Raw genomic sequence first — 20,964 nt, 5'->3', positions numbered from 1 at the left:
CACCTATCCTTCTTTAATAACTGAACTTGTGATTCCCACTGTTAGGAAAGATTGTAATTGGAGAGATAATCTTCGTATGATGATTCCTGCCCCAAACCAGAGAATTTCTTCTTTCAGAATTGGATTCTCTTTCGTTTATACTTATCCCTTTACTTTGGGATTTAATCCTGCCATTGACCCAGTTATACTTGAATTTTGCCGCTTTTTCAAAATTTGCTTAGCACAAGTAGGTCCTCTTGTTTGGAGAGCTGTGGCTTGCTTAAGGTATTTGTCTACCAAATCCAATGTTAATTTTACCTTTTCCCATCTTGTTCACCTATACCACCCCAAATTATTCTGCCATGGAGTTTTTACCTTGACTGCAAGAAGCAAGAAGGTTTTGGTAAACCCCGAAGATGATAAGGATCGAGGGTGGTATTGTCGTTACATTGATGTATGTACGGTGGATTTGTTGGGTGAAACAAACATTCCCTTCCCTGAGAAGTGAAATTTTGCACGTAAGTTTTTCTTTTTCTTACCGTATCTATTTTTTAAGAATTTTGATTTCTTTTTTAATCTCGTCTCTTTTTGGCTTTTTATAGCAACCATGGGAGATGTGAAACACGTTCCTAACTTCCGTGGTTGGGTAGATTCAATTTTGAAGATTGCGCCTATGGAGGCGAGAACTTGGAAATCAATTTCTCTTTTGAATGGTTGGAAAGTGAAGACCCATGGTATGTATTTCCTTATGCTTTGTCGTATATTGAATTCTTTCTTATTTTAATTCTTTATCCCTCTTTTATCAGGATTTGGTATCAGGGGTATGACAGCTGAGGTAGTCGTTGCCATTCGACTTTAACCGCTTCACTTGATTTGGAAAAGACTCGGGCCATGCTACCAAAAAGAAAAGTTGTAGAAGAAAGTTCTGAGAATGAGGAAGAAGAGAATACCTCTTTGATAGCTAGGCCAAGATCCAGGAGACGCGTCATTGATGGGGATGAAGTTGAAGATACTCCTGCTCGAGCCTCTATCTCCGAGCCTGTTCAAATCCTTTCTGATGAGGATACCATTCCAAGAGGCTCTAATGAATCAATTCGACGTCTCTTTGTTAGTGGTTTTGAGAGTGGAGAGTTTGGACCAGTTCTTGATGAAACTCCCCTCTCTTCTTCTATTCTCATTTCTTCTATTCCTTTGACAACCACGAGTATTTCTTTGCCTATTTTATCGACTCCTGTTTCCTTACCTGTTTTGGTTCCCATATTTGCTCCTACTGTCCCTGCTTTGACTCCCACAACTCCCATTATTTTTACCTCTTCTACTACTCCTCATTCCATTGTTCCCCATCCCTCTGTTCAGCATATAGAGGCGGGTTCTAGCAGCAGAGGCATGGCTATGAGAAGTGTTACTCTTGAAGTTCCTGCCAATCATAGCCTTTTGAGAAAGACTGGTAGAGCTGATGTTTGGCTCGAGCCTCTAATCGGAGATATTGAGAAGAAGATGGAGAGCCATAGTTGCTTGACTCTGATGAATGACATATTTCATTCTACCTTGAAGGTACTTCTCTTTTAACTTACAAGTTTTTTTATATCTCTCTATATTCTCACATTTGATGCCTTTCCCTTGTAGGCTAATCTTATTGGTACTGAGTTAATGGGAAGAATCTCCACTCTAGAGAAGAAGGATCGAGAGTCTGCGAAGGCTATCTCTGAGGCTAGGAGAATAGCCAAGGAAACCCAGCTTGAGGCAGCAAACTGGAAGGAGCAGTTTGAGAATGCTCAGGGGACCATAGAGGAGTTGCAAGAAAGTAGAAATCACCTGGATCAGCAAAAGCGTGGTTTGACTTCTGAGCTAGCAATTGCCAAGGCTTCTTCAAGCCAATTTGAAAAAGATAAGGAGCTTTTGGAGTGCTCATTTTCAGAACAATTATCAAAGGCCAATGAAGAAATCAGAGAGCTTAAGGCACTTGTGGAGAAGAAAGAAGAATATGCAGGGGAGTTAGTGCAAAGCTTGACTCAAGCTCAGGCTGACTTAAGGATCTCCTCCTACGAGATACATGCTTTGAAGAGTTCTCATGCCTCCCTTGAAGCTTCCCTTGACTCCCACTTAGCTGAACACCAGATATTGAAGAACGATCTTGCTATGTGGGAAAGGGAGTATGGACTTCTTGAGGAGAACTTCAACATAGAGGTAAGTTGGGCTTTTCTAAAATCTCGTCGTGATGCTTTGATGGAAGCTACTCAAGAAAACTTTGATTTGCAATCTGAATTAGCCAAAGTCTTAGATACTATTGAAAAAAGCCAATAACCAGTTGATACTCCTTCTCCTGCACTTGGAACTCCTGGGGCAGAAGAGCTTTTAAATGAAGAAGTGGCTACTGCGGAAATTGGAGTTGCAATTCCGGCTCCCGAGGGTGAAACTTCTATGACATAGTCCATGGAAGCTGAAGCTCCCGTGACTCTTGCTTCCCTCGGGGATTTTAACACTCCAGGCCCAGTTGAAACTGCTCCTATTGCTGCTCCCTCAGAAGTTGTTACCATGCCTGTGACTGCCCCTGAAAATGAGATTGCAACTTCTGAGTTCCAACCCCTTCAGTGACTAGTTGAATGTATTTCAAACTTTACTTCAATTGGATGATGGTTTTATCCCTTAGTTTTTAAGGGATTTTTTGGTGAAAGTCCCCAGTTATCATAATGGGGCACTTGTATAAACTTTTATTGACTAAGTTTCTACTTAGTCTTTTTAATTATATTAAGAAGTTTTGTTAGTACTTCAATGTGTTCTATTCTTGCCTTTTCCTTACTTATTTAGGACTTATAGAATAGTTTAGCATTTTTATCCTTTGAAAATGCTTTATGATTCTTCTCATGACTTATTAACATGAGGCTTATAAAAGAGGGCCCTTTTATTTTATCGACACTTAATGAAGAAGACGTCTCAACTTCATAATGGTGTTATAATACGATGAAAGAAATAGGAATACACATGTTTTGTATGAAACAACTTTGACAAGTTTTTATTCATGAACTTTAACAAGTTTTTTGACTATTACATGTATTAAAATACATCTATAACTTTCTCGTAACTGTTTTTCTTGTAACAGATTTTTACATAATATAAAATAAACTAAGGTTTTTCTTCATAACCTGTTTCAGTACATAGTCATGACCCTATCTTTATATATTAGGAAGGGTTTGAGAGGTGACTTCGTTTATGAGTTTGAAAGATGACTCTGTTGTTCTCATGGGAAAAACATTATGATGAATGTCTTGTGTTTGTTGAACACGATGATGAATGCTAAGGACTTCGTAACTTTTTCTCAACACTTGTCTCTTTGTGGTCGACTTTTGTTCGATATTCGTATCTGTTTTTCTACACATATCTGTGTATAATATGTAGTCCCCCAAGTGTTTGAGCGGTGAAGTATGAAGCCTCGAGCACTTGTTTATTTCTTTCAATTTGGTCCTTTTCCTGAAACAGAAAAATATACGGGACTCAGAGGTGTGATTGTAGATGAAGACTGCCTAACTCGTGTGTATTTCCATCAGATTAATTGTAACCCTAGGTTGGGAATTTTAGAATACTCCATTTTGCCTTGCAGGTCGTGACTCATCTTTTGACACGAGTTAGGGTTTTTGTCTAGCATCTAAAATCGTTAGTAAAACTTTAATAATTCAAAAGAAAAATTTTAACATGGCGATACCTGACCGTGGGTACTTTCTCAGAAGTAATATCTCTTTAAATGGACGACATTCTAATGTGAGGGTAAAACTTTGTCGTCCATTGTCTCCAACTCGTATGCTCCTTTTCCCGCAATGTCACGAACTCTGTATGGTCCTTCCCACGTTGGACTTAGCTTTCCTGAATTAGCAGCCTTTGCAGATTGGAACACCTTTTTAAGCACGAAGTCCCCAATTTTGAAAAATCTGAGGCATGCTTTCCTATTGTAATATCGTTCAATTACTTGCTTTTGTGCTACCATTCTTATCAATACAACTTCTCTTCTTCCTTCAAGCAAATCAAGGTTGACCCGCATCTCTTCATCAATAGATTCCTCCGTTGCCTAAACGTACCGTGTGCTAGGTTCACCTATTTCAACTGGAATTAAGGCTTCCGCACCATAAACCATTGAAAATGGTATTTCTCCAGTGCTTGTTTTTGTCGTTGTACGATAAGCCCATAGTACTCCAGGTAATATCTCAGGCCAATTACCTTTTGAATCCTGTAAACTCTTCTTCAAGTTGTTGAAAATGACTTTGTTTGTGGATTCCGCTTGTCCATTACCCACTGGATGGTATGGCGTAGATGTTATCCTTTTAATCTGCCAACTTTGAAGAAATTCTGTGATTTGAGCTCCTATGAATTGTGGTCCATTGTCACACACGATCTCCTTTGGTGCTCCAAAGCGGCGTATTATATTTCGCCATATGAAGTCTTTAACTTCCTTCTCTCGTACCTGTTTAAATGCTCCTACTTCTACCCATTTAGTGAAATAATCTGTGAGTACAAGTAGAAACTTTACCTGACCCTTTGCTTGTAGTAGTGGACCTACGATATCCATTCCCCATTTCATAAAGGTCCACGGGGCTATAACAGGATGTAGTAACTCAGCTGGTCTGTGCATATTATTGTCGTATCTTTGACATTTATCACATTTGGACACGAAACTGTTTGCCTCTTCTTCCATCTTAGGCCAATAATATCCTGCTCGAATCAATGTTCTTACCAGTGACCTTCCCCCTGCGTGATTTCCACAATGTCCGTCGTGCACTTCCCTCATCACATATTCTATTTGAGAGGGTCCGAGACACCTTGCTAGTGGTCCACCGAACATCTTTCGATAAAGATTTCCTTGATATAAACAATATCGAGCGGCTTTTTTGCGAAGCGCGTGAGCCTTCCCTTTGTCATTAGGCACAGTTCTGTGATGTAAAAAAGCAATAATTTCGTTTCTCCAATCCCATGTTAAATGATTAAAATTTACCTCATTCTTATCAGGTTCGAGAACGGAATGAAATAAATGTTTGACTGAAGCATTTGCGTCATTTGCTACGTCAGTTGTAGATGCGAGATTAGCTAAAGCACCTGCCTCCACATTCTCATCTCTTGGGATCTGCATTACCTTCCAAGTTTGGAATTGCTTTATTAGTTCCCGTACCTTTTCGAGATATTCTTGCATTCGAGTTTCCCTGGTTGTATAAGTCCCCAGTATTTGATTGACCACGAGTTGAGAATCACTCTTGATTATAATTTGTGTTATGCCGAGTTCTCCTGCAAATTCTAAACCTGCAATTACAGCCTCGTACTCTACTTCATTGTTAGTTATAGAATGACATTTTATAGCTTGCCTAATAGTTTCACCCGTATGTGGTATGAGAACTATACCCAGACCTGCTCCTTTTACATTAGATGAACCATCAATGAATAAAATCCAAGTCCCCGGGTTTGCACCATTAGAAACTTGTAATTCTTTTTCTGCTTCTAAATGCATCCCCTGGTTAAAATCAGCTACGAAATCGGCTAATACTTGAGATTTTATAGCAGTCCTAGGTTGATAAATGATTTCGTATTCACTTAATTCTATAGCCCATTTTTCTAACCTCCCTGACAATTATGTTTATGCAAAATGTTTCGTAATGGAAAAGCAGTAACTACAACAATGGGATGACATTGAAAATAAGGTCTTAATTTTCTAGATGTCATGATCAAAGCTAATGCTAATTTTTCTAGTTGTGGATAACGTGTTTCAGCATCTAATAAAGACTTGCTTACATAATATATAGGAGATTGTTTACCTTGGTCCTCACGGACTAAAACAACACTTACCGCAACTTCTGACACGGCTAAATAGATGAGTAGTTTTTCTCCTTCTTTTGGTTTTGCCAATAATGGTGGATTTGACAAGTAAACTTTTAAATTTCTAAGGGCTTGTTGGCAATCTTCGTTCCATTCAAAATGATCTTGCTTTTTGAGTGCGGAGAAAAATTTAAAGCATTTTTCTGAAGATTTGGGGATAAATCTCCCCAAGGCTGCAATTCTTCCCGTTAGCCTTTGGACTTCTTTTTTACTTGTAAGGATATCAGGGATCTCCTCTATTGCTTTGATCTGAGAAGGATTTACCTCAATACCACGGTTAGAAACGAGAAAGCCCAAAAATTTGCCTGAGGCAACCCCAAATGCACATTTTTCTGGATTGAGTTTCATATTAAATTTTCGTAAAATTTCAAATGTAACAGATAAATGAGAAATATGATCATGAGAATGCTGGGTTTTGACGAGCATATCGTCTATATATACCTCCATGGTTTTTCCTAAATGTTCTTGGAACATTTTGGTGACCAACCTTTGATAGGTTGCTCCAGCATTTTTGAGACCAAAGGGCATTACTTTATAACAGTAAGTCCCCCTGTCTGTGATGAAAGAAGTTTTTTCTTCGTCACTGGGGTCCATTTTAATTTGGTTGTACCCCGAATATGCATCTAAAAAAATCAAAAGTTCATGTCATGCAGTTGCATCAATTAACTGATCTATATGCGGTAAGGGGAAAGAATCTTTAGGGCAGGCTTTGTTAAGATCTGTATAATCCACGCAAACCCGCCACTTACCGTTTTTCTTAGGTACAACAACTGTGTTTGCTAACCAATTAGGATACTTTACCTCGCGTATTGACCCAATTTTTAATAGCTTTTGGACCTCATCTTGAATCACTTGATTTTTGAAAGCTCTTTGCTTTCTTTTCTTTTGCTTTATTGGTGTAAAGGATGGGTCTTCGTTTAATTTGTGAGTCATCACATCCGGTGGTATCTCTGTCATGTCAGCATAGGACCAAGCAAAACAGTCCACGTTAGATTTTAGAAATTCAATTAACATACCTCGCATGTTTGAGTTTAAATTAGCTCCAACATAAACTTTCCGTTCAGGCCACTGCTCAAATAATATCACAGCCTCGAGTTCTTCGATGGTTGTTTTGATATTTTCATTCTCCTCAGGTTCTTGAATTGTATCAGGTCTCGAGTCTAAATCTGTTTTCTCTCGCTCAGTTGAGGTTTGATTGCTGACACCTTCAACTGTTTCCTGTAATTGCTATTTTTCTTTGTTTACGGTGCTCGTATCTGTTACAGCGTTGATACTCCTGGCTATTTGCTGATCCCCTCGAATTTGACAAATCCCCCACGGTGATGGAAATTTAATAACTTGATGTAGAGTTGATGGAACAGCATCCATATCATGGATCCAAGGCCTCCCCATGATCATATTGTAGGCCATTTCCATATCAACTACCTGAAATTTAGTTTCTTTAACAACACCTGCAGCAAAAGTTGTTAGAATTACCTCTCCTTTTGTTACCACACTTGAATTGTCGAAGCCTGACAAGGTATGCGCCTTGGGTATCATTTTGTCTTCAGCTTGCATTTCACGTAATACCCTTAGTAGTATAATATTTACGGAACTCCCTCGATCAATCAAAACTCGTTTTACATTAGTATCATGTACAAGTAAAGATATTACCAGTGCATCATTATGTGGGGTTATCACTCCTTCGGTATCTGCATCATCAAATGAAATACTTTCATTTTCTAAAACCCGTCGTACCCATTTCCCATGTGTAATTGTTACTTTAGAAACCTTGTTGGAAGCTGTATAGGTTATGCCGTGAATATCTTCTCCCCCACTTATCACATTCACTATTCTCTTGGGTGAAGGAGGCGTTGGTGGCTCTTGCCTATTTTTCATATAGGCTTGTTTACCTTTTTCACTAAATAACTCAGTGAGGTACCCTTGCTTTAATAGATGATCCACTTCACTCTGCAAGAATCTACATTCTAAAGTTTTGTGCCCGTGATCATTGTGGAATTCGCACCAATGATCTAGATTGCGTCTATTTGGATTTGACTGCATCTCTTTTGGCCATCGTACCTTATCTCCCATGCTTCTCAAAACAGCCACGAGCTCGGAGGTAGTGACATTAAAGTTATATCCGCTGAACCTTGCCTTTAAATTTCTGTCATCATCTCGTGACTCTTGTCTGTTCCGATCATTTCTGAATCTTGATGAAGAACTAGATTCCCTGTTCCTCAATTTTTGATCATATTGCTGGCTATCTTGTTTTGACCGTGAGTCTTTTCTTGCAGGTCTCATATATGGATCGTACCTGTTTTTACCTGATCTTTTTTCGGTTTCTGATCTTCTGGAACCGCCCCTTTCTACATGATGAAACTTAGTACGGTATCCTCTTCAATTCGCAGCTTCGTACTGTACCTGTTGTAAACATCATTCCACGTGGTTGCAGGGAATTCTCGAAGGCTTTCTTTGAGTCTTCTCGTTGCTTCAGAACTTTTGTCATTTAAATTACTTGCAAAAGCTATTGCATCCCAGTTGTCAGGTACACGGGGTAGAGTCATTCTTTCACGCTGGAATCTATCAACAAAGTCTCTGAGCAACTCTGAATCCCCTTGTTTGATTTTGAAAATATCTTCCATTCTTTTCTCAACCTTTTGAGCTCCCGAGTGTGCTTTAATAAAAGAATCTGCAAGCTCAAGCAAAAGAATTTATAGAATTTTCAGATAAAAGAGAATACCAGGTTAATGCACCCTTGGTGAGTGTTTCTCCAAATTTCTTGACCAGTACTGATTCAATTTCTTGTTTGGTCAAGTCGTTGCCTTTCACGCCTGTTGTAAATGCAGTCACGTGGTCACGTGGGTCTGTAGTACCATCATATTTCGGGATGTCAGGCATTTTGAACTTTTTCGGAATTGGAAGGGGAGCAGCACTTGGCTTCCAAGGTTGTTGTGAGTATTTGTCCATGTCTACTCCTTTTATTACAGGCGGAACTCCAGGGATTTGCTCAATACGCTCATTTTGTTCCTTAATCTGTTTCTGCAAGGTTAATACTAAATTTTGCAAATAGGAATTATTCGAATTACCTGGTCCCCCTTCCTGTGGTTCACTGGTGGTTCCTCCATTTCCAGAATTAACAAGACCAGAACGAGGATTCTCCAATGTATTATTATTAGGAGTTGGTGTGGGTGGTGCAGCAGGCAATCGACTAACTAGAGTCTGAAGAGCTTTGCCGACCTGTGTATCAATTAGCTTTTGTAAAGCTTCATTTGCACCTCCTTCAAAGTGTTCAGATTGTTCTAGTTGATCAGCACAGGATTTAGGAGCAGGAGTGCCTTCACGAGATTGACGTGGTGAATCTGGAGGGGAGGGAACCACGTCAATGTTCGGTAGGTCTCCTTGATTTTGATGGATTTGATTTTCATGGTTTCCCAATGTGTTATCACTGTTATTGTTGTTGTTGTTGTTTGACATGTTGATAAAGACGAATAAAACGTAGCTTCAAAGAAAAGATTATCAGTTTCCCGGTAACTGAACCAATTTGTTTAACCAAAAATATGATTCTTTGGTCAAAGCTAAATACAAATAGAAATTCGGGCTACTGATAATCAGGAGACGAAAAAGAAATAATAGACTTTTTGAGAATGACAAATAAGCAGTAAATAGGTTTGTATTCCAATGTAATGTTGATGATATCCTCTGTCCTTACAAATGACGAGACCTCCTCCTTTTATAGTTGATTCTAAGTAAAGGAGTAATACCTTAGTCTTAATGAGACAATTATGAGCAATAAATGACATTAAATAAGACGTTACACAATCATTCCTATTTAATACCAATTCTCTAATATATTGGGTATTTAATATTGAATTTGGACTCCTTTTCGTCATCACATCCATGTCTTCAATGCCTTCTGATCTCTTGGCTTTAAATGACCTAAATAGGTACGAAGCTTGTATTATTCGAATTGCCTCTCGTGCCTATTTAGCTTTCTTTTCCCCGTATTTGTTGTCACTCGTGCCTCTTAACTGATCATCATGTTTTGACCATTTGACCAGTCCTCATGTTATGTCACGTCACTTTCAATGTAAATTCAGTTTTTTCCTAATACACCTACAACCACCAACTGAAACAACTTGTGAAATTCGTGTTAACTGTAGGGTTGTTAATCAATTTAATTCTTAATACTCCTTGAAAACCATTATTATTTGATTATATATGAACTAAAAGTAAATTTGCTGGCCCTACCTACAATGGCCAAATTTGTACTATTGATATCATGTCGCCTAACGTGCTCTCTACATATGGTATTTGTGCTTTTTTCCATTTAAACGCCAAGATACGGGTCTGGTCATCTCAATACCCCAATCGGTTACCGCAGATACATAAAAATCATCATCGTTGTACCTTCCATTCAGCACCAGTTGAAAAGCGCACAGGGAAAGACACAAATGTTATTATATATAATTTAAATTCTTTTTTATTTTTCTTCCACTATTATTTTCTTCCACACAAGGTTGTTCCGGTGGCAGAAGCGTATGTAGTGTTATACTACCGTGTTCAGCTGAACTCAATACTTTTGTCGGATTATAAATTTACCAAAAAGAAAAACCTAATATAATAAAGTTCTAAAAATGTTTTTTTCCCCAATTTGGCTAGAATAGATTATTTAAAAAGATAATAACAATTTTTTTTATTAAACATGCCACGTGGTCAAAAAATATCCGCATGGCAACAAATGTATCATACTTCCTCTGACTGAGGTCAAGGTGGCGAAGTCCTTCAAACTGTCAAGTTGGAAGGGTAATTAAGACCAAAAATAGTTAAGATGTCCACTAAATAAAAGGCAAAATACATAATTTGTCATCTGATCTATGGCCCAAATCCCCCTTACACATTTTCTGTGGACGATAATAATATTACACACGCAATATTTCTAAAGTGTATCTAGTACACATCACATTTGACAGATGGCACGCACGTATTTTACACGTAAAAAAGGCGGGTGAATGTAAAACTTTTGGGTCTTAATCATTACTTAAACGTCATATGTCCAGTCTTTTTTACTTTTAAACTTTTTTGAGTCAATTCTTCTTTTTCTATTTTTAACTATTTCATCTCCAAATAATTTGGTCCCTTTTCCACACCCTACCATCCCACACGTTTTCCTCTTCCCCTGGCCACCCACTTTATCTTCTCCATAGATTAAACTCTAAAACACAACAATAATTGTAGAGCTAGATCCAAGTTCTAAATTAATAGTCATCTCCTCCAAGATTTAACTCTTTCAGATCTGCTAATGAAATCAATGACTAGTTTTTCTATATTTTTTCATAATTTTATTTTCAGATCTGCTGATTCTTTCTCTGACTTCAATTTTTTTTTTTAATTGAATGGGTTTGAAAAGGGGGTTTATAGTGTTTGTGAATTTTGCTCTAAAAATTAATGGCGGTAGTGGTACTGTTATGACAATGGTGATTTTAGTAATAAAAAAAAATTGTAGAAGAAGATGGGCATCTTTAGCTCTTATTCATCTCTAAGAGTTAAGCTCCATTGACAATATTGAGAAAATGGGACACGGTACTACTAACTATGGCGTTAATGGTGGAAAGATTGTGGAGAAGATGATTAAGTGGGTTAGGCCAGGGGGTGGGGGGGGAAGGAATTACTAAAAGCAGGAAAGGGGGATCTTTTTTATTTATTTTTTCTTTTTTTAAAGAAGAAATTTTAATTATGGTGTAAATTAGGTATTTTATTGTATTTTCTTTCTGTTTTGACACGTGTCACGATATTATTGGTGCGTGATATTACACATATTTTGAAAAGTTGGTCAACAAAAAGATGGTGTGTACTAGATACACTTTAGAAAGGTTGCGTGTGTAATATTATTATCGTCCACTGAAAGTGTGTAAGGGGGATTTGGGTCATAGGTCAGGTGGCAACTTATGTATTTTGCCTAAATAAAAAGTGGCAAGTTGGGGGGTCTGATATATTATTTTGCATTAGTTGGTCTTTTGTGCACTCAATAAAAATCCTACGACTCTTAATTTGTCCAAAACAAAAGTTGTTTAACGTCACGATTGATGTTAAATAAACTTAAACTAACAAAACTGATACGTCACGATTGATGTCGCGGCAAAATTCAACAAGGCCAGTATGCAAAGTTAGCAATCAGGTATAAACATTTCCAGGAGGCAAAAAAAACAAAACCTTCAGTTATCAAAGCTAATATCATCACTGGAGGTGAGAGCTGCTTTGCTTACTGTCTAAAATGCAGTTAAAAGACATAGTAAAACAACTCTTCACATAACTACCTCAGCAAGGGTCGGCAATATCGTTTTCATTGTTGAATGATTTATGAATGGAGTAACTGTATATTATCTCTACTATTCACATATATCAACCAATTCAATGTCATACTGGAGCCATGAATTTGGCGGGGCTGGAGGCCTACCATTTTTCCCAAGGCTGCATCGACAAAAGGCACGAACATAGAAACTTTTTAAGCGTTGGAATCACAACGAACAAGTTTAAAAGATGTACATTTCAGCAAGGATTTGTATATACCCCAAAGATGGTGGAACAGTTAGTCTTCTCTTTTCACCAACATGCATATATACCTGTACGACTTAGTTTAGGGACGAATAAGAGACAGTATAATAGAACGCTTCATATATACAAGGATACAGTTTCGGTCCATAAAAATGATTACCTTCAATGCCAATGTTCAATCCCTTTATCATGTTCTTGCCAACTGATCAAAGACAGCAAATAAATATGAAGAGGCACAACTTGTATAGGGAAAGGAATGAAGAGAACTTTCTGGAAAATCATGGGAAGACCTAAAAAAGTCCACCGAAACTGTATATACTCCTAGAATTTGGAGTTATAACATTCACAAAAGAAAGAAAAAACCAATATAGGAACTTCAACTAAGAAAGAATAAGAATAAGAAGAATTGTGCTTAAGTAGATTCGAGAATCTATGAAAGGACATCTAAGGCTAAGTTTACGAAGTAAAGTCAATTACTGAGAGAAGTGGTGATCTCGTCTTGCTTCGTAATGTTGACCCCACGGAGCGGTAGCGAAGGAGACAACAAATGGATGGAAATTCTCTACTTTATGGCTGCCGCTCTGTGTGTGTGAGTGAGAAAGAGAGAGAGAAAGAGTGAGAGAGAGACCTAGACGGAATCTATGGGAAGCTTCACCAATGTTAGAACCAATGATAACTCAGTAGTGATACTAGCATTGTGTTTGCACCACCTCTATCTGAATTATCAATAGAGTCAAGTCACCTATGCTTTCTTGTGGAAGCTACTTTTCCATCTTGCTTTCCCTTCACCAGCACCTCAAAAGTCACTCCATCTGATAATGTAAGTACCTGTGGTGGTGATGTGGCACTCTTGGTGATCTCCTTAGGATTTGCAAGTGAGCTTTGATTTTCCATCTCCAATTGAGATGATGATATATTTGAGTCACAACGATTTGCTTGGTTCTCAATCTTCCTTTTCTTTTCTTTCTTTCTGTCCTGAGAATGGCACATTTCAGTTACTGGTTCGAAACTTTTGTTTGGAGCTCTGCATATTCAAGTGCAAGTCAGAACTTAAGCATGCCTCAGAAGAGGCTTTTAACAACAAAAGTACAATCGTACAATAAAATTAAATACTCAAAATATTTTTCAAATATTTATAGCCTAATTTAAAATTTTCAACTATCAAACATGAAACATATTCACATATGTATTTTAGGTCTGCAGTTTGTTTTGCTTCACACATGGGCTTAATTCTTTTCTCTGCACCAGATACAAAAAATATTTTATTTCTTTTGCTGCATACAAAACATTTACTACTAATGAATAGTTATGAGACCGAAAACAAAAATAAATTGAGTGAACCATCTAATCTAAAGATAGAACTTCTTTATTTATTTGTTTAGTCTAAGTCTACAACAGACACCAATAAAGCTTATAACAACCATGTTATGAGGCCTACATAAAGCAGCCATTTTCAGAAACCAGTCTATTCCATTATCAAATTCTATATTAGCTACAATGTATACAAGTAATTTAAATTAGGACAAAAGGAGTAGTGTAACACAAAGATTATTGTGCAAAGCAAACCTTGGCAATGTCATTCCATCAGATAATTTAAGTATCTGATGACATGGCACTCTAATTGATCTACTTAGGAGTTGCAAGTGAGCTTCGATTTTCCATCTCCAACTGAATGACGAAATATTTGAGTCACGACGGTTTTCTTGGTTTTCAATCTTCCTTTTCTTTTCTTTCTTTCTCTCCTGAGAATGGCACATTTCAGTTACTGGTTGGGGACTTCTGTTTGAATCTCTGCATATTCAAAAGGGCAAGTCATCAAGTGAAACCAATTATGTGAACCAGATTTTCCGGATAACTTCCTTTTTCTCTTTAATTCTTTTCTTGCTCTTTTATCATGTGAACCAGATTTTCCGAGTCATTTCTTTTCCCTTTTACATATCAATTTATGGATAAATATTAGAGGGAGTCAAACAAGACTACCTTAACAGAGTTTTAAATTATACTTGATCCTGGTATATCTTGCTCTGGCAGTACATTTTCTTCAAGTAAACTAAATTCTATTTGATAATGCATTTTCTTGAAGAAAAGTTTACAATTGTAGGGATGAGGATATGAGCAAGTTATATAATACTGTCAGAAAGGAAACACCTGAAAGGAAAAGATAAAAAAAGCTTGCTTTCCAGTGATTGATTTCTGACATGGAATTATAGCCAGTGGACAGTTGCCTTTGTTCATAGCCTTTGGTGTATCTTCTTTGAGTCCGCAATCAGTTGCTATATCATTAAAACTTGAACCTCTCCCGTCAACTGGAAGCAAAAGCCCTTTTGCCTAGAAAAAAACATCTTTTGAAACTGACTAATGAAGCACAGATAACTAGTTTGGGATTTTTTTTTACAAGGTCAAGTTTACTAGCTTGGCTTTGATGCATAGTTGTTGTACAATTATTTAAGCAAGAAGACAAGTTGTTTTGTTCATCGAATATAATCCGCACACATGTCACACTGAAGAAAGATGAAAGCTCATATTAGCTATATTGGATCAGCTTTCCCTATAAGGTTCCTACAGTAGATATGTGATGAGACTACTATCATCAAAATAATATACTGGATCAGCTCACTCTACTAATGGTTCCTATAATAGATATGTGATCAGCTCTTTCGCATGGAGATTACAAAGACCTATGTCTCGTAAAAATATCCATTTTCTGACATTTCTAAAGACTACTGCCTCATTTTTAGCCTTCCCAGCCAACTTGTAAGATTTACAAATTTATACAACTATTAATTTCCAACAACTTATAAAACAGACAGCAAATATGATATGACAGCATTTCGCGCACCTGCATCATCATCGAAGCTGTTGATCCATTGGCGCCTATTATCATCTCTCACATACTGCATTGCTAATATCTTCTTGACCAAAATGAAATAGTAAAGGAAAAGTGACAGTATATGATTAAGCATCAAAATAATCCATTAACACAAAAGTAAAAGCTAAAATGGAAGGACAAATTTTGAATTTTCTCTTTCGGATAGTGTAGTGAAATATAAGGACATGTCATGTTACCAAAATATACAACCGAAAACTACACTCAAGAATGAAGGATACACTCCAAGTTCATCAGTTCCAGTACTTTTACTGCTGGTTCCCTTGGAAGGGAGGTAATAACGGGCGAGGTGGATTCCACGTGGACCGACAACTGAGAAAACAACATCATCAAACTCCTCGAACTCAAGATCCAACTGACAACAATGAATTTCCTTGCACAACGAGCAGATTGAAATTGGAGGCCGACTGCCAATAGCACATCGCACTATCGATCTTGATTTCCACAATCCACTACGCTCCCCTAGTGTCGCCTGCAATCGTCATCCAAATTCATTCCACCACCTTTTTAAATTTAACAATTACCCAGTAAAGGAGATAGAAACTCATTTGATAATTAAGACGGTTAAGTAAATAAACCTGTGAAATCCGAACACGCCCTTTATTATTATGCAACTGTAGTGTGTACGGTCCCTGGTTCTATGAGAAGATACAAAATCTTGGAATCAAATTGAACATAAAAATTGGACCGTTCTGCTATATACAGAGAAATTAAGTTTGAGCCAATCATTTCTTTCACATAATTATGTGGCAAACAAGAAATTAAAAGAACAAATCAGACATTTGACAAGAAACGATCAAACATTACCATTATGAAAGAAATGCATTTACATAAAAGAAAGTTTCCATATAGTTCTCCCTATCTATCCACGATCATGTAGTCAAACAGATGGGAGGAAAATAAACAAAGCACAAAATGGGGAAAAAAAAAATCAAACCCCAAAACGCCATATTTGGGTGTTGAGAAACTTTGCGCAAAGATGCAGAGCGGAGCTTGGAAGGTGAAGTGCGACGTTTCCTATTCTCCATTTTTAAAAGGGTTGTGGGGTTTATGTAAAGTACTCTTCATTGTCACTGGTTTTCATTTCCCGCGTTTTTTTCTGATTTGTTCTTTGTCTTTATTTGCCAAACTAGTTAATTTGTTCATAAAAGTAATTAAAATTTGTTTAAATAGCTATGTTGTAATTTATAATTAAAAAGATCAATCTTTTAGTTATCAAATAAGTGGCTTAAAATTATTCATAAAGAATTCAAAAGTCATCATCAAAATTGAGTAAATACTATAATACTTGTATGTTGGTATTTTCTTCTCGTATTTTACAAATAATATCTAATGTATGCTATATCGAAGTAAGTATAATCAAAATAATTCTAAGTTCTCTTACTGAAAAAGGAAAATGAATGTTCTCCAACAGTAACATGATCGATTATTCTTTCATATAATTACATTTTCAAAGTTAATTACTCATCTCTAATATCATTAATTCTCGCTTTATTGTTCATTTTCTTAATGAGATTCAAATGTACAGAACCTTTAACATCATGTTATACATCATAGTCTTTCTTAGAATCATGGTCGGTCAATATGAAGACTTGAGACGCCGTCCGAAACCTTGATGTAGGGAAATGAGAGATGATAATTAATAAAGATAAAATATGTTTTATTCAACAATGAATATTAGTTATTGACTTTGGGTATACCTTGTTGTCCAATTTGACTTAATTGGATAATATCTTGTATCTTACCAACAAATGATACTATCACAATTAAGCAATTTAATTTTAGAAACAAACGAACTACAAGCATCTTGTGTTTATGTATTTTTATTACATTTTTGTGTTATTATGATATAAGGTAGTTTTCAAGAATAATAAAAATAAAAAACCAATACAAGATATATAGTTTTATATATACCTTTTAATATATTTATACTTTCCTTCTTTGGGTTCTCTTTCTCTTCTTTTGTATTTAAATTTTTTTCTATTTTTAAAATAAGGTATACGCTTAAGGAAAAATGAGAGAAAATATTATTTTTAGATACAAAATAAACATTGAGAAACATTAATTTTCTTAATATTAAGAACAACACTGAACAAAACTTTTAGTTCTCTACTTATTTTTGTAATATTTTGTGATATTATATTTATTAGAAGAGAATTAAATCTAAAAAATCGAATTCATGCTTTTACAACATATAAAATCTATATCTTCCATTTTATGATATTTTCAGGTTTCATTCTTAGACAAATTCTCTTTTAAATTATTCAAATCATAATTCTTTTACAAAATTTCGCGAAAAAAATTAGTTCATTTCTCTCGGTAACTCCTTGTAACATTCCAAGACTTCCATCCCTTATGTGAAGATATGTGTAATATGTACGCATTTATTATATTAGTTCTTCAATAGTTGTTGTGCTGACTTTAATTTTTTTTTTTTTTAAGTAAAAAAGGATAGCATTTGATGTATATATCTTTAGAAGGTTTATTTTGTTGGAGTTTGATATGGTCTAAGCTTTAGGTTAACAGGAGAACTTTATGAGCGGTGTTATCGTTTACTTTACGCTTTATCGTAATATTATTTTCAAAATGAAAAACATCTTTTTTGTCTTTTTAGTTTCTTTTTATCTTTAAATTGCTTAAGGATGAACACACATGCTTACCCGTAAAACGGTACAGTTGAATTTATAGTAGTTTCTAGACAAGTGAACTAATTTGATTCAAAAATAATAAAGTAATTGAAGAATAATATGATACTTAATCTCAGAATGTAAATAAAATAGCAGAAATAACGATTCCAGGAGCAAGACTTTCGGTCACAACAATTATCAGATCAAAAATCAAGAAAATAAATGATATTAAGCTTTGTATAGAATCTAGTTTAAGTTTGCCAGAAAGTTCGTGTCCTTTATAATGATAACTGAGCTCTCTATTTATAGCTATGTTTTGGGAAGGAGGTCATAGGATCGTGCCCTCCTTTAATGTCAATTATGAGGGTCATTGATAAAAGTGTAACGGTGGAAATAAATGTCAAATTCCTTGTAATGGGCTATCGTTCTTAATACAATAGAATATTCTTTATTAAATGCTACCGGACGTAAATCATTTAATATATCTTTATAAACATTCTCTCCCAGTGACAAGCGAAATAGCTGCGTTCGGTGACCATCTCCGTCTTGGGTTCCATGTGTCATATCATATTTTTCCCTATACAGATAGTCCTCCTGCTTTCCGGTGGCACAATCTTGTGTTACCGGAAAGTTGGAAGAAATACTCCTTTTGGATAATTCTCTTTGCGGGCTTCTGACAGCTGATTAGACGTACATCTCTCCGCATTTAATGCCCCGAACACGCGTCATCCCACGATTCAGTACAACCTTTGTCGATTATCGAGGTAATCATGGCCATAAATTTAGCCGCCAAAATTTTACTTATACGCATCAGCCTTCTTCTATACACTTCATAATTTTTCAAACTTCTAACTTGTATCTTTGTTTTCCATCTTTTCCCTAATTTTCTACGAACCAAAAACTTTTCTCCTTCTTCTTGTTCAATGGATTCTTCTTCCAAACGCTCTGGCTCTTTAAAGAAAAAGAACAAGGCTGAGGATTCTGCTTCATCAACGATAGGTTCCATCATCCCCCGAAGTCTTAACACCACAAAAGACGTCGAAGAGAAACTCTCTACTGCTAACCCTCGCTCATGGGTTGTCGGTAGGTATCCGTTTTCAATTCGCCCTTCCAGTATTCCTACCGTGAAGGAAGACTCTCGTTGTCATAAGTTGAACATCATTGTTCCTGATCTATTGCAACGAGTGACCCTTCCTAGAGAAGATTTTACATATTTTTATACGTATCCCTTTACTTTGGGTGCGATTTCTTTGAGCGGAGAGCTTTATTTCGTGATTGCGGAGTTTTGCCTTTGCTACCAAATATGCTTATCTTATTACTATAAAACGCATATCTCCAAAATAGCTATAAAAGGGAGAGAACGGATCAATTGTAGGGACACAAAATACTATATGAATATACCAATTTACTTGCTTTTCTTCTGATTATCTTATTTCTAGCCAAATTACTTTTTTTCATATAATCTTTTGATTATCAGTAACTTGAGTTCTTCTAAATTAAAGTTTTGACTGAAATCCCATTTTTTGGTTAAACAAATTGGTTTCGTTACCGGGAATCTGATAATTTATCCTCTTTTAGCTTAACTTTCCTTGTTGCATCAACCATGTCGAACAACAATGACAACATTCAAGGAAACCAATAACTTCAGGGAAATCCACAGGGCAATCAAACCCCGGTGCCTTCTCCACGAGGCTCTCCTCGGCGGTCTCGTGAAGGCTCTCCTAATGGATCTCATACAAATGGAAACGCTCAATTTGAAAATGTTGAAGCTATCGATGAAGCTTTGCAGAAACTAATTGTTGCACAGGTCAATAAAGCTCTTGAGGCTTTTGCTAGCCAATTACCTGCTGCACCACCCACACCCACTCCAAACAACAACACTTTGGAGAACCCTCGTTCCGGGCTTGTTAATTCAGGTAATGGGGGAACCCCCAGCGAATCATAGGAGGGAGAACCAGGTAACTTAGTCAATTCTGATTTACAAAATTTAGTACTAACATTGTAGAAACAGCTCAACGAGTAAAGTGACCGCATAGAGCAAATACCCGGGGTGCCACCCGTAATCAAAGGGATAGATACGGAAAAATATTAACAACAACCCTGGAAGTCAAGTGCTGCTCCCCTCCCAATTTCAAAGAAATTCAAAATGCCTGATATTCCAAAATACGATAGAACAACAGACCCACGAGACCACGTGACTGCATTCACAACAGGCGTAAAGGGCAACGACTTGACCAAGCAGGAGATTGAATCAGTATTAGTCAAAAAATTTGGTGAAACACTCACCAAGGGTGCATTAACATGGTATTCTCTTTTACCCAAAAATTCTATAAATTCTTTTACTGATCTTGCAGATTCTTTCATCAAAGCACACTCGGGAGCTCAAAAAGTCGAAAAAAGAATAGATGATATTTTCAAGATCAAGCAAGGGGACTCAGAATTGCTTAGGGAGTTTGTGGACAGATTCCAACGTGAAAGAATAACATTACCACGTGTACCTGATAATTGGGCAGCTATAGCTTTCACAAGTAATTTGAATGAAAAGAGCTCAGAAGCTACGAGGCAACTCAAGGAAAGTTTTCATGAATTCCCAGCTACAACATGGAATGACGTTTACAATAGATATAGCACGAAGCTAAGGATAGAAGAAGATATTGTTCCACGATTCCAAAAAGAAGAAAAAGTAAGTTTGAGACAGGCGAAAACCGAAAAAAGGTCCGGTAAAAATAGGTACGAGCCATACATGGGACCTGCGGGAAAAGATTCACGGTCAAAACATGACAATCAAAGGTATGATTACAGATCAAGGAATAGAGAGTCAGGCTCTTCATCAAGGTTTAGGAATGATCGAAACACCCATGAGTCACGTGATGATAATAGAAATTCGAAGGCGAGATTTGGCGGTTACAATTTCAATGTGATCACTTCCGAGCTCGTAGCTGTTTTGAGAAGCATGGATGACAAGGTACGGTGGCCAAAAGAGATGAGATCGAATCCAAACAGGTGCAACCCTGATCATTGGTGTGAGTTTCATAATGATCACGGGCATAAAACAACAGACTGTAGATTTTTACAAAGTGAAGT

General features: G+C 36.6%; 1 protein-coding gene across 8 annotated transcripts; it reads right to left on the bottom strand.

The window, feature by feature from the left end:
- Positions 1 to 11,978: 11,978 nt before the first annotated feature.
- Positions 11,979 to 16,246, bottom strand: LOC104224576 (uncharacterized). 8 transcript variants are annotated; one of them, XM_070165258.1, is made up of 9 exons: positions 16,061 to 16,246; positions 15,832 to 15,891; positions 15,475 to 15,725; positions 15,206 to 15,275; positions 14,515 to 14,694; positions 13,933 to 14,157; positions 12,527 to 13,390; positions 12,382 to 12,434; positions 11,979 to 12,282 (listed from the first exon to the last, which is right to left on the bottom strand). In XM_070165258.1, the coding sequence occupies exons 6-7, from the start codon at positions 14,121 to 14,123 to the stop codon at positions 13,105 to 13,107; spliced, it is 477 nt and encodes a 158-aa protein (XP_070021359.1). In that variant the 5' UTR covers positions 14,124 to 14,157; positions 14,515 to 14,694; positions 15,206 to 15,275; positions 15,475 to 15,725; positions 15,832 to 15,891; positions 16,061 to 16,246; the 3' UTR covers positions 11,979 to 12,282; positions 12,382 to 12,434; positions 12,527 to 13,104. The 8 variants fall into 6 exon arrangements, with proteins under 8 accessions (XP_070021359.1, XP_070021360.1, XP_070021357.1 ...); XM_070165259.1 differs by having other exon boundaries at positions 16,191 to 16,220; XM_070165256.1 differs by having other exon boundaries at positions 15,206 to 15,278; positions 15,832 to 16,246.
- Positions 16,247 to 20,964: the final 4,718 nt, after the last annotated feature.

The sequence above is a fragment of the Nicotiana sylvestris genome, chromosome 12, assembly GCF_000393655.2.
Source record: "Nicotiana sylvestris chromosome 12, ASM39365v2, whole genome shotgun sequence".
NCBI classification, from domain to species: Eukaryota; Viridiplantae; Streptophyta; class Magnoliopsida; order Solanales; family Solanaceae; genus Nicotiana; species Nicotiana sylvestris.
The sequence above is the reverse complement of the archived record's forward strand: the minus strand, read 5'-3'. Positions and strand labels throughout refer to the sequence as shown.

Bases quoted from the DNA above. Each gene is read 5' to 3' on its own strand.
- LOC104224576 (XM_070165256.1), bottom strand. From the start codon at position 14,123: ATGTGCCATTCTCAGGAGAGAAAGAAAGAAAAGAAAAGGAAGATTGAA. The intron at 13,391-13,932 runs GTTTGCTTTGCA...TTGAATATGCAG, and splicing joins GATGGAATGACATTGCCAAG to AGCTCCAAACAAAAGTTTCG.